The 13,857-nt window shown below is 47.2% G+C and overlaps 1 protein-coding gene across 1 annotated transcript; it reads left to right on the forward strand.

Annotated features, from left to right (window-relative positions):
- The first annotated feature begins 3,877 nt into the window (after positions 1 to 3,877).
- On the forward strand, positions 3,878 to 13,857 carry TTI2 (TELO2 interacting protein 2). The gene is made up of 7 exons (XM_015417065.1): positions 3,878 to 4,787; positions 7,351 to 7,537; positions 9,822 to 9,914; positions 10,663 to 10,850; positions 10,946 to 11,089; positions 12,791 to 12,953; positions 13,632 to 13,857. The coding sequence occupies exons 1-7, from the start codon at positions 4,114 to 4,116 to the stop codon at positions 13,749 to 13,751; spliced, it is 1,569 nt and encodes a 522-aa protein (XP_015272551.1). The 5' UTR covers positions 3,878 to 4,113; the 3' UTR covers positions 13,752 to 13,857.

Genomic DNA, 13,857 nt, shown 5'->3' on the forward strand with positions numbered 1-13,857 from the left:
TGGGCAGAAGGACAGGCTAGAAATGCACGAGACAGATGGAGGCTGGCCAAGAGCAGGTGGGAAATGCCGTCGAGTCACAGCTGATTTATGACAAGCCTGTGGGGTTTTCAAGGCAAGAGACTAACAGAGGTGGTTTGCCATTGCCGGCCTCTGCGGAGCAGCAATTGACCTCTTTGGTGGTCTCCCACCTAAAAACTAACCACGGCTAACCCTGCTTAGCTTCCAAGATCGGACAAGATTCAAGCTCGCATGGGCTATCCAGGTCAAGGCCAAGAGACTTGGTGGCCAAAGGAAGCCAAACAAAGCCTGCAGGGGGCTAAAAAGCAAAGACCCCACTCAAAAATGGGTGGTAGAAAAATGAAGAAAGGAGGAGCCGAGAGGCCCAGACAAAAGCCTCATATTGGTGGAAGTCCCAGTACCCCCAGAAGGCCCAAAAGGTCAGTGTGACTAACCAAGGAATTGAACTTACTCCAGAGAGAAAAACAGTCGTCAGCTTCTTGCTAACATACTATTTAATTGAAGTAACCAAAGTAAAATACGAACAAAGAATAGAACCAGTTGTATTTTTAAAAAATACCAAAAAAATAATTAAAGTAACATTCCTTGTCTGCTCACCAAGCCCTACAAGAGGGGTTGTTGAAGAAGCAGCCCCAAACGTCCAATTTCATACTATTTTATACTCTCCTGGTCAACTAGAGGATACAGTGCAAGATGCCAAGCAGAATGGGGTGGTCTGTGATGGGAACCAGACCCCCCCACGCCTTACCAATGGTAAGATCAGCAATGAACTTTTACCTAGATACATACTTTTTGCCCTGTTCTCTTCAGATATACCACTGCAGTATTGCGATGGCTCACATCACTGTGATTCACATCTTTTCCCCACCACAATTGTTTGGCCGCAGGCTTCTAATATTACTTAACATGATACGGCACAAAGCCCCTGGCATGGGGATTGAGTTCTAGGACTGAGCTGCAGTGAATTCCATCTCTGCTTAACAATCCTGACTTTGGGTGCATTCCCATAACCAAAGGCAAACCATGTTATTGGATTCCTAGAAGAGCAGTTTTCTAGCAGCTATTAGTCATGATAAGCAAATAGAACCTCCGCGTTCCAAGGCTGTGCACCTCTGAATACCAATGTTGGGGTCAACAGAGACCAAGCTGTTAAGTTCCCTAGAACTTTTCACCCAGGAAGCTTGTACAATGCAAGTGAACAAAAATAAAGATGTGTGGGGCATGATGGACAAGCTCCTAGTCAGTAATTTGTAGGATATCAACGTGAAATACAGGATTTGTCAGTCACAGACTGAATCCAATTATTTATTTATTTATCATTCAATTTATATCCCGCTCGAATCCCGAAGGGTCTCTGAGCGGCTTACACACAATCTTTGGTTCCCAACTAAGGCCACAATTATAAGGGGGGTGACTTCCTACCAGCACCCGGCAGCAGGCCTTGTTGTTGTTGGAATCTGGCTTCTTCCGGCGGCCTCGGATGTCGGTGCTCTACTTCCAATGTCCTGGGGCAGATTTCTTCCGGTTCCGCGGCTTCCTCCAGCGGGCTCCTCCAGTGCACAGCCCCGCGACCGCCGCAGCTCCGACCATTGTCCCTTTCGGCTCCATCGCGCTGTGCCGACATGCCGCCATACCTCCATGGTTCCGCCTCTGCCGTATTCTGCCACTCATGCTGCGCTCGCAGGGCACTCCTCAGCCGCTCCATCGCTCCACTTTGCCACTCCGCCATCGGCGGAGATGATCCTGGGTGCAAAACAGAGGGCAAGACGTTCCACGCGTGACTAGGACAAAGCACAAGAACTGAAATGGCCACTCTCCTTTTAAGGGTGTAAATGCCGGTAGTTAAGCATGTATCCTTGGGTTGCCAGCTCTAGATGAGAAAACCCTGGAGATTCCAAGGGTAGAGCCTGAGGATGGCAGGGTTTGGGGAGGAGCGGGACTTCAATGGGGTATGATGCCACAGAGTCCTCCTTCCCAAGCAGCCATTTGCTCCAAGTGAACACACCTCTATCACCTGGAGATCAGTTGCAATAGATAGCAGGAGATCTCCAGCTGCCACCTGGAGGCTGGCAACTCTAATGTCTCCCTAGTTTTAATCAGGAAAAGTTCCGCTCCCTTGTAAGGCAAAGAGTGGAACTGAAATGTGAGAGTCAACGTGGTGTAGGAGTTAGAGTGTCAGACTTGTATCTGAGAGACCCCAGGTTCCGATCCCCTCTCTCTCACGAAGCTCACTGAGTCACCTTGGACCAGCCTACCTCCCAGGGCTGTTCTGAGGATAAAATGGAAACAAGAATGAGGTGCGCTGGAGGAAGGGTGGTATGAAAATGTACTAAATATGTAATCAAATAACTCTGACAAAAGTGAAGAGTAATGTATGTGGTGCTCAAGTGAAAGAGCACAGAATTTGGATTAGGTAGTAATCACCTACTGGCTGGAAGGCAAAATAACAGCTACATTCAAAATATGGAAGGTCAGATTTGAAGATCGTCTTCCTTCAGTTCAGTAATGTTTTCTCACAAAACATGAACAAATAAAGGTGAGACATTATGAGGTTGTGCTCATATACATAAATGCTTGGAAAATAACAGCTTTAAAATGGGGGGGACAAAAAACAGCTTATGCTGGAATATAGTAAACATTTGATAGTGTTTTGTGTTGATTTTTTTCTTTTCAGATAGATTCAGGTGGGTAGGTGTTGGGTCTGCAGGAGCAGAGCAAAATTTGAGTCCAGTGGCACCTTTAAGACCAGCAAAATTTTATTCTGGGTGTAAGTTTTCGTGACTCAAACCTTGCTCCTTTTCTGTTTTCGTGACTCAAACCTTGCTCCTTTTCTTTTTAAGAAACTACTCTGTGACAGTTGAAAGTAATTTCTTCTAATAACTGTAGGTTTATAACTAGTAGGCAACGTTCTAGATACTAATAATAAGCAGAACACGAAGAAAAACATGAAAATGAAAGAGCTCTAGGTCTTCGTGTCCTTATATAAAACTGCACTAAAAAAATTAAATGAAAAGGTTCAAATCAGATGGGTGCTGTGCCCCGTCGTAACAATTGGGACGGCACATTTCACGCAGCCGCATGCACAACCCACTCATCACATTTAAGAACCTGAAGGATCGCCGCCTTGTTCTCGCCTCCGCTGAGCCAGTTGGTGCCGCGGACTTTCCCGTCACAGTGACCTTGTCCCCGGTCCCTCGTTCCTGGCGGCGCTGCCATCGCAGCTTCATATTCGAACATAAAACAGATTTCGTGGTCTTCACTTTGGCTCCGTGGTCTACATAGGTTCTGATTTCTCACAAACAGCTGGAAACAAGAACTATTCTTACGTATGCTAATATATTCATCAGTGGCTCCTCCCCCTCTACCACTGTTCCAGAAGCGGTTTGCGACAGGGCCGGGGAAACCTTTGGTGGTTTACGGCAGCAGGAGAATGTGGTGGGCCGTTGGGCGGAGCTCCTCTTCCCCCTTCTTTATGAGAGTGAATCCGCCCAAAATCGGAAATAGGAGCTTTCTAGGAGAGGAATATATATATTTATATATAAAAATGAGGGACAAAAGGAGTCATCATACAAACTATGTGCTGTGACGTCACCGATACTTCCGGTTAAAAAAAGAAAGCCGCCATTGGTTATAATTCTGTATTGGTTGTTTCACTCTAGCCCGTTACATCTCCATGGTGAAATCCCTTTATGGAATATGTTGGCGAAGGACTTTATGGAATGTTAAAGTGGGTGGGATTAAGGTCTCTATGGTTGGAGCGCCTGAAAGAACTTGAGCTTCCGGCTTCCGGACTGAAAGCCGCCTTTGGCCATGATGCTTAGCGGGGGCGCTCTGTCGCTGAAGAACTCTATAGTGAGCGCTCCTCTGTATGTGCCTGGCGTTGGAAATAGCAGTGGTAACCAATTCTGTGTGACACCGGATGCGTCTGTCAAGACCGCAGCCCCTTGGTTGGCTCCCCTTGGGAAAAACGGAGAGAAAGCTAAGCGGGGGGAGGGAGAGAATGGGAGACGGGTGTCACATGGAGGACAGCAAGCGTGGGAAGTGCGTGAAGTGTCTCTTTTAGAATACAGTCGCACGGGGAGGCCGTTCAGAGCCATGGAGCGACATTCCCTGCTGAATTCTCTGCAGCTGACCCTCCCAGAGGGGCAGGGAGCCCTTGAGTACCCCCCAGTAGAGCAGGTTCTCCCCCAGTTTCTGCAGCTTTTTGCAAGCGTGGGAGCCCAGCAGGCTGGTAGCAAAGCCAGGACAGGAATGGTCAGAGACCTCTTTGCCATCTTGGAGGCCGTAGACTGCCAATGGCTGTTGGGGGGCCGCCAGGGGAATTCCACCCCACTTGTCCTTAGAGACTTGGTGGTTGCACTGAGCACCTATGCAGCACTACCCCAGCAGGAACATGATGGGGGAGAGCTCCCCAGCAAGGACCCATCCTATGCTGCTGCAGCCGATCGGGCAGCAGATGTCAGCCTGGTTTTCCGGAGCATCTTGGCTAAGATGGAAGAAGCAGCAAAAGGCTCAGAGGAACTGGGGTGCAAGGTGGTTGGCTCGTTCTTGTGCCAAGTGGCGGGGCCCATGTATATTTTTGCTGTGACTCATGCTGCAGAGAAGCCATGGAGCAGACCGAGGACTCGATCGCTGGCCCAGGAGCTGCTGGAAGGTTTGCTTCAGGTTTGGGGCTGCCAGTCAGTCCCTGAGTTTCTCAGAGGGGCCGCTGAAGATGAAGAGGGTTGGTTTGCAGTGGTGATGCAGTCCCTGAAGCCAGAGTTGACCAAGTGAGTGGAAGCCCACTGAAGGGACATTATGGAGACAGAGGGAGGAAACTAGGAGATAAGGACTTGGGGAGTTGGTTCGCACACCTGTGCTTTCTGTCCTGAATCCTGTGACAGCTGATATTCCCAGTAAGCTGAGCACTGAGCATTTCTCCCAAACTGGTTCAGCTTAATCTTGGGCAATTTCCGTTTCCCTAATGCTATCCTCAAATGGACCAAAAAAAAAAAGCATTAGATATTCCTACAGAGGTTTTCCAGGGGGATGCAGTTTAGTTCTCTGTTGTTCATGTGCTGTTTCTTCAAGGCAGCACATTTCCAGCCACCTCTAAAGCATCAAAATTGCCCCCTTCCCTTCTGGTCCCAGAGAATCAGAGACCTGAATATGTACAGAGCCTGGTACATATGAAATGTTTTGTCATGTGACTGTATCATCACAGACCATCAGATGGAGACAAAGTCCATATATTTTTGACTTGGCCATATGCCCGTGGTCCCCATTAAGCCCTCCCCCAAGTTCTCCGCCTCTCATATTTTGGTAGAATTTGAAGGGAAAGCAAAATGATGAAAGTCTCTGCATCTATGCAAAAACACTGCTCAAAATGAACCAAAACAAATCCTTTCAATCGATATCCTTGTTTTTATCACAGGACCTAGGGGTGAGTATTGCCTCTCATTTTGTTCTGGATTTTGAAGGGAGGCAGAAGCAGCAGTGATGGTGGCCCCCAATTTAGGAAAATCGCCCTCCCCAAGGTCTGTGTTGTTTCCCAGAACTCATTTTAGTGGCAGACAAGCACTCCTTTGTCACCAATTATTCGGAAATTAGTTAGATAGTTACCGTTGTCTTTGTGTGTGTATTGCTGTATTCTGTTTTGGCTATTTTACACTTGTACCTTCGTAAGCTTTTTGTTGAAAGGGTATAAAAAACTAAATGAACACCACACAATTTCTGTAGAGAGGCAGTGAGATGAGATCCCACTGATTTTTTCCCCCATTTCTTAGGGGACTTCAGGCAGACTCTTTCATGTCAGGATTCTTAGTTTATATGTATTTATTTGCTTCATTCATAGCCCACCTTCCTCTCTAAGATTCAAGGCAGATTACAAAACACACACACACAAAAAAAGATCAGACAGCATCCAGTAGAACTCATTTTAGTGGCAGACAAGCACTCCTTTGTCACCAATTATTCGGAAATTAGTTAGATAGTTACCGTTGTCTTTGTGTGTGTATTGCTGTATTCTGTTTTGGCTATTTTACACTTGTACCTTTGTAAGCTTTTTGTTGAAAGATGGTATAAAAAACTAAATGAACACCACACCATTTCTGTAGAGAGGCTGTGAGATGAGATCCCACTGATTTTTTTCCCATTTCTTAGGGGACTTCAGGCAGACTCTTTCGTGTCAGGATTCTTAGTTTATATGTATTTATTTGCTTCATTCATAGCCCACCTTCCTCTCTAAGATTCAAGGCAGATTACAAAACACACACACACACAAAAAGATCAGACAGCATCCAGTAAACAATGCAGAGTAGGACTAGGAGTGCAGAGCTGGAAACAAACTCAACCTGTTTTAGGCATGACACACAATAGTGCAGAAAGGGTATGCTGGACTTGTCCCATTCTGACTTGTTAGTGATACGTGGAGAACTCAGAGAAGAAAGAGGGTATCTACTGTTTGTAAGGCAAGTGATCACCACAACGGAAGGTATGAGCCCCACCGGCAGCCATTCTTAGTAAACCGTTACATGTAGACAAAACTGTCCATCTGAACTACCTCAGTTTGGTGTAGTGGTTAGAGCCAGTTTGGTGTAGTGGTTAAGTGTGCGGACTCTAATCTGGGAGAACCGGGTTTGATTCCCCACTCCTCCACTTGCACTTGCTGATGTGACCTTGGGTCAGTCACAAGCTCTGGCACAGCTGTCCTTGAAACAGAGCAGTTTGTGTCAGAGCTCTCTCAGCCCCACCCACCTCACAGGGTGTCTGTTGTGGGGAGGGGAAGGGAAAGGAATTTGTAAGCCGCTCTGAGACTCCAAGTGAAGAGCGGGGTATAAATCCAATCTCTTCTTCTTCTTTATCACCGTGAATGGAAGTTCATTAAAGTTTTACTAAAATGCTTCTACTTGTGTGAAGGTGGCCCCTTAACAAAACCTATGTATGCTTTTTGGCAGAAAAAGGACTACAGTCCCTAGGAATTTTGTATTGTTCTTCAGCTACCCCATCCCATTGAGGCCTTGGAGATGGGAAGCCCTTGCAGGTGGTTCTCTGGGCCTGATCACTGCTCACTTGCTGTCTCTCTACAAGTGAAAAGCATTCACATGTCCCATTCTGTTCCTTTGGGAAACCTATCTGAAGGTGCTTCAGGCTGCATACTCCCAATCAATGTTCATCCATTTCTGCCGAGTCACCATCATCACCTTGTGGGTAAACGAGTGCTTTGCTTGAGATTAAAGCATGTTCAATGTTGAAAAGGTCCATTTCCACCCTCTGGTTGGTTCACGGTTACGTCAGATGCCTGGATGATGTGATGGGACCTTGGGAATAACCATTATTTTCGGTCTTTTCCAGAGAAACATGGCAGCGCAACCCAGCCACAAAGCACGTGTTTTCATGGACGCTCCAGCAGGTCACTCGGCCCTGGCTTGGCCCCCATTTGGAGAAAGTTCTGCCGCCATCGCTGCTCCTGTCAGATGACTACCGGATAGAAAACAAGATCCTGGGCGTGCAGTGCCTGCACCATATCATTCTTAATGTGGTAAGGAATTCACAGTGCCCTCCCCACCAGCACTGCAGGCATTGTGAATTGGGACCCTACATTGTGGGAGAACACTGAGAAGTGGCTTTATTGCCTCTTATCTGATACATTTTTCACCCTACCCTTCCTCTAAGGATTTTAAGGTGGTGGTTGTGTCTCTGTCTTCCTCGTTTTATCCTCCCACCGGCCATGTGGGATAGGTAAGGCTGAGAATGACTGCCCCAAGGACATTCAGCAAGGCTGATGGAAGTAGGAAATCCAGGGTCCCAATCCTAGTCCATTATTATGCCATTTTCAGTGTTCTATAAAGTATGACTTAATATCCAAATGTGCTGGTAATCCTATAATACACATTCTTTGGTTTACTAGAGAATTTATTTTCTCGCTCAATTTCTATTTTTTCCTACTTGTCAGATGGCAAAAACTAAGGAAAATGTGCTATTGTAGCGTAAGGTAAAGCAATATGCAACACTTTCTAAAATATTGGGTGTATTTGTGATTTGTGTGAATGAAATGAAAACCCTTATACTTTTAAATTCCATAAATGTACCTAATGGTATAATTTTATATGCTAAATTATGAATTATAGTTTTTATGCTAAATCAGTAAAAGCAGCTTAGGTTTGGCAGGAGAGTTAGTGTCATATATATTTCATTTCCCAAAAAAATTTCTGCTTTTCTGGGGGCGGGGGGGAATTCCATGACTTCAAACTTTCCAGAAACCTTACATCTCTGCCTGGAAGGAAATGCTAAAGTATTTGGGACTTCTTAGTTTTTTCCATCTCACATAGTAATAGAACTGGGGGAATCACAGATAAATAAACTTCACACAAAAATGTATGGAATTTATTGCCAGAAAAAGATTGTGGTAGCCATTGAGTGAAGTCAGAATTACTGTATTCCCACTTGTATTTCTGCTTGTGCAAGAGTTTATGCAACCAGTTTCTGGGCACTATAATATATAAGGAGGAAAGTACCAGGTGTTGAACAAAATCTTGTGCGAGAAGAACTGTGCTAAGTCCTTTTATGTTTCTACTTGCACATTACTAGATCCAACTCCCAGTATTCAATGTATTATTAAATTAATAGGAGCTATGACAAATATCCTGCACTAGGCATTTGTGAAAGTGTGGAGATGACATTGATGTGGAATTGTTTGTTTTTATTCTGTTCTTGGAAATACTTTGGGGAATGAGGGCCCTCAGTGAACCAGTTTCCAAATCAGCAAGGCACAAGAGATGAGCTTGGGGCAGGCTAAGAAATTAGACTTGAAAAATTGGGCCTGGACCAAGAGGGAATGTGTGAGTTGCACATGCAGTGTTTTTGCTTAGGATGAGAGAGAAAGATGGTTGGATGAAAATGTTTGTTAGCTTTCTTTTCAAACAAATGAGCCCTAGAATGGGGGTTGAGTATAAAGGTGGGGGATAATCAGAAAGTCGTAGCGGCTTAATGGTTAGTGGGTCAGACTAGGACCTAGAAGGTCTGGGTTCCAATCAGTGTTCCCTCTAAGCTGGTTTAATGTGAGCTAGCCCAGTTTTTTAGCCTCCAGCTCACACATTTTTGTCTTCGCTCAGGAAGGATGGCTCCAGAGTCAACTAATTTATGCAGTAGCCAAATGGCTCACTCACAACTTTAATGCCAGTAGGTCACAAAGTAGAATTTTTGCTCACAAGGCTCCACAGCTTAAAGGGAGCACTGGTTCCAATCCCCACTCAGCCATAAAGCTCATTGGTTAACATTCTGTCAGCCTGACCTGCCTCACAGAGTTGTTGTGAGGATAAAACTGAGGAGGGAGAACCAAGTATGCCCTAAAAGGTGCATCAGTCAGATGCTTCCTTGGTTACAGCTGTGCAAGCCAAAAGTACAGAACTGCAGTCAGCCTTTAGGATAGAGTGGGGGTGTATATCCAAACAATGATGTGCCAGGGTAATCCCAGTGAACTGATAACAGGAGGAAACAATGCTTAACTCTTTTAAAAATGGCTTGCTGGATGGGAGCCCATGTCCCACTGGTCCAGCACAGCTTTCAACAGCAGCCAGTCGGATTCCCTGGAAACTTCCAAATGGTTCTGGAGGCAATAACCTGCCCATTCATTCCAAACATTTGGTATTCACCAGTGCCTTTAGTGGCACTTCCTCCATTTTGTTACATATTTAGCATCACCTAGTGTCCTGGGGTATAGAAGAGGGATGGAACTTTGTCTCTTTCGAGGAATGCCTGTTTGCAAAGGAATGCATCCACCGCCCAGCAAGCCCCGTTGTCCCAACGGCTTCCTCTCATTGCAGCCAGGAGCTGATCTCTGCCAGTTCAACCGGGCACAGGTTGTGCACCACGCCCTCTCCAACCACATCTACAGCAAGGAGGCCCGGCTCATGCAGGTAACCTGAGGGGGTTGAGTGCATGTGCACCCCTATCCTCTACGCTCTGTGCTGAACTAGCCAGATTGGTGGGCCAAGGATAAGGCTCGCTATCCTCTTCCCTCCCTGCTTGCCAGCCTCTGAGGTTAGATGCTGGCTACTCCCTGGCGGTTTCCTGGTTTTGAAAAAGAGTTGGTGGCCCTAAGGTCATGACTGCAGTTTCTAAGGGCAGATGCTGCTCTGACAGTGCAACCGTAAGCAGAGTTATACCCTTCTAAGCCCACCGACGTTTAATAATTGACATCAGTGGGGTCTACTTCCAAGCCACTTGCATCTAGGGTCAGGATGTATGCAAGTAGGAAGGGAGCAGAAGTTTAAAGTACTCTAGGATAGATCAACCTGTCACAGGGAGCCAGGGAAATGGGTCGTATCCCCCGTCCCTCCCCCAATTTTATGTGGTCCTGGGTTCAGGATAAGAGTGCTGCCCGATTGTGTACACATGAAGCTGCCTTATGCTGAATCAGACCATCTGTCCATCAAGGTCAGGATTTACTTAAGACTGGCCATGGCTCTCCAGGGCCTCAGGTGGAGGTCTTTCACATCATCCGCTGCCTGGTCCTCTCCACTGGAGACACAAGGGCTTGAACCTGGGACCATCTGCATGCAAAGCAGAGGCCGACCCAGTGAGCCACTGCCCCTTCTCTACTACCCTCCGGAGAAACATACTTGAAAGCCCATTGATTGAACCTCATCCTCATTACTAAAACAGATTGTGTTGCCATGCTTACTGGACTTGCTGCCAATCTTGGAAAGGGCCCCTGGACGGCCGTCCCGCCAGCCTCCATCCGCTGTGCCCTCTGACAAGGTGCTCCGGCTGGTCTTGACCCATATGGAACCGGAGCACCAGCTCGCTCTGCGGAGGGTGTATGCCAAGAACCTGCCCGCCTTTGTCGAGAGGTGAGGGATGCATCTGCCAGCCCTTCCCCTTTTATACTTTGCTTTTATTAATTTTCTGTGCAAGCTTCTAATCCCCCAACTAATTCCCTCGAGAGGCTGGGCATCCACATAGCCCGTCATCTGAAGCGGCTGCAGCGGGTGATCGTGGGATACCTGGAGGTTTACGATGGACCAGAAGAAACGGCTAGACTGGCAATGTTGGAAACACTGAAGCGGACCATACAGCACGCCTGGCCCAGGTAATTTTATAAGCCTGCACTACTCTTAAAAAAAAAAAAAAGGACTCTAAATTTGTTCTGCTCAAAAATCTGTATGCTTCTGTAGTTGCATGGTGCTCCCTGGCTTTAAAAAAATCTCTCCTTAAAAAAATAAACCTTTGAAACCTGCCCCCTTTGATAGTTTGAGGGTAGCCGTTTTGGTCTGCACTGAAACAGCTAGATTCAAGCCCAGTGTCACCTCAGAGACCAACAAGATTTCCAGGGTGTAACCTTTCCAGAGTCAAAACTCCGTGCTGTCTGACAAAGGCTCAAACCCTGGAAATCTTGTTAGTCTCCAAAGTGCTGCTGGACTCGAATCTCGCCACTGTTCTCCCTCTGAGTGACTGTCAAAAAGCAGATATAGGTTGGCTCTAAGCTGTTCTGCAGAATGTGCTCGAGCTCCTCTCCTCCCACCCGAGACTGAAATGTTGGCAGAGTCGCAACAGTGCAAGTGACTCCTGATGTGCTTCTCAGTTACCCTGGCCCATTGGTATAGTGGACTCCCATCCTTGACTCAGACCTCTGAGCTCCTTCCTACCATGGGGGGAGGGGGGGGAGAGATCACTAGGCCCCTGGGCCTCCAAAGGCTAGGAGCTCCCTTTGAAAGCAAAGTGTTGCGTGCAGCAGGAAGACATGCTTGGGAAGTATCCATGTTACAATTCAGCAAGTGCTGAGATGCCACCCTACAGACAATGGCTTACGTTCCATCTTGCAGGAAGCTTAGAACTGGGTTCCCCAACCTTTTATGAGCCTGTAGGAACTTTATGGTGGATGCAGCCATAAAATGGCTGCTGTTTACCTTCAATCACAGTGAAAACCCTTGAGCTGCGGTGGGTAGCTGCTGCCAAAACTGCATTTTTTAAAAATCTGCATGGCCAATCAAATCTCCAGTGACCAATAGCCTCACCTGGCCCCAGACACTTTCTGGAAAGGTGTGGGCAGGCACCATGGCACCCCCAGGCACCATGTTGGGAACCCCTGGCTTAGAGCACCTTCTGCTTGTCCTGGACCTCTCGGTGGTCTAGCCAGTTTGGTGTAGTGGTTAAGTGCCTGGACTCTAATCTGGGAGAACCTGGTTTGATTCCCCACTCCTCCACTTGCACCTGCTGATGTGACCTTGGGTCAGTCACAAGCTCTGGCACAGCTGTCCTTGAAAAAGAGCAGTTTCTGCCAAGAGCTCTCTCAGTCCCACCCACCTCACAGGGTGTCTGTTGTGGGAAGGGAAAGGAGTTTGTAAGCCGCTCTGAGACACCTTTGGGTAGTGAAGGGTGGGGTATAATCCAATCTCTTCTTCTTCTTGGTGGAATGGCTTCCCTTCAGCATGTTGGTGATCCCCCCCCCCCAGCTACTAGTTTTTCAGAAGCTCCGAAAACAGAGTTATCTGAAAACTGTAGTCATTTGACTGGGGCCGGCTCTCCAGATCAGAGTTTAGAATGGCCCTGAAGCTGGGCAATGCTAGAAAAATAACACTATGGTGGTTCCACTCCTATTTAGCACAGTAACCCACCTTCCCAGTTCAGGAAGGCTTCAAGTATTAAACAGGGTACGATATTCAGCTTTGCTGGTAGTAAGCAGCAGCTGCCAGGCTGCATTTGTGTTCCTAGATCCTCCTGGGATACAAGCTGGCTCTGCAGACAGCTTTGCCCATCGCACTGAGCCTCGTTCACCATCTCCTCCTTTCAGGATGACGACCCGTCTCGCGGTCCTGCTCCAAGCTCTGCTGAGGCTCATGTGGGACACAGTCACCGACAGGAGCCCAACCCCTGAGCCAGTAACGGCCGCTTTGCTGCAGGGGGCCACAGAGTGCCTTCTCTTGCTGGATCGGTGTTCCCACGGCCAGGTGAAGGTGAGTGAGACCAAGAGAGGCATCTGATCTAGGGGAGGAAATAAGCAGCCTCAGGGGTTTTAAACAGGAGAGCAGACAGCTGTGCAGTATCTGCAAGAGGGTTCTGACTTGTGACTGTGAATCTGTCTTCACCTGCTAAAATGCAAGGGGTGAACTCTCTCCGTCACAAAGTGGGTATACATGTACCTGTTCATAAGGGAATGGGGTAGGCTAAGTGGTGGAGTATCTGCTTGGCATGCAAGACAGTCTCAGGGTCAATCCATGGGATCTCCATCTAAAAGAACCCTGCAGTCGGTGATGTGAAATACTTTGTTGAGGAGCTGCCACCGCCAGTCAAAGTAGACCATACTGACCTTGGTGGACCAACGGTCTGATGCAGTATAGGGCAGCTTCACGTGCTCATGATAGAGTATAAAGCCATTCCAGCACAGTTATAAATTGTTCCCCTATTTCAGCCTTCAGGCTCCACATTGACTAGAGGGAATTCAATCCTTGTGTGCAGAAAGTTCACTGTGGAAAGAGGATGCACCTCTGGCAGTGCTGAGATCAGGACACAACTGTTCTGACTACCAGAGCGGATGCATCTGGCTCACGGGCAGCACTAAGGTACAGCTGAATATGACTGCACCTTTCCGCTTCTAACAGGACTGACCATGAATTGTTTTCCTCTCTTTCCAGGTTCTCCTTCAAGGGGTCCAGCACAGCTGTCAAGATGATCGCCTTAGGGAATGCCTCAGAAAACTGGAAGAGGAGCCTGTAGAAAGCTTCATTCCTACAGATCCCAAGAGGGAGTTTTAGCGAAGAAGAAAATGCATGCCAGGTTGAAATAAACACCCTCTAGATTTGAAGACGGGCATTTTTGCCCTAATACAGCTAAAAAATTGTTTCCTGTTTTAAAAAAAAG

This window comes from Gekko japonicus, unplaced genomic scaffold (genome assembly GCF_001447785.1).
Source record: "Gekko japonicus isolate JY-2015 unplaced genomic scaffold, Gekko_japonicus_V1.1 scaffold709, whole genome shotgun sequence".
NCBI classification, from domain to species: domain Eukaryota; kingdom Metazoa; phylum Chordata; class Lepidosauria; order Squamata; family Gekkonidae; genus Gekko; species Gekko japonicus.

Coding starts and splice junctions, on each gene's coding strand:
- TTI2 (XM_015417065.1), top strand. CDS start 4,114: ATGGAGCGACATTCCCTGCTGAATTCTCTGCAGCTGACCCTCCCAGAG. Junction 9,915..10,662: donor AGGAGGCCCGGCTCATGCAG/GTAACCTGAGGG, acceptor TTACTAAAACAG/ATTGTGTTGCCATGCTTACT. Junction 10,851..10,945: donor CTGCCCGCCTTTGTCGAGAG/GTGAGGGATGCA, acceptor TTCCCTCGAGAG/GCTGGGCATCCACATAGCCC.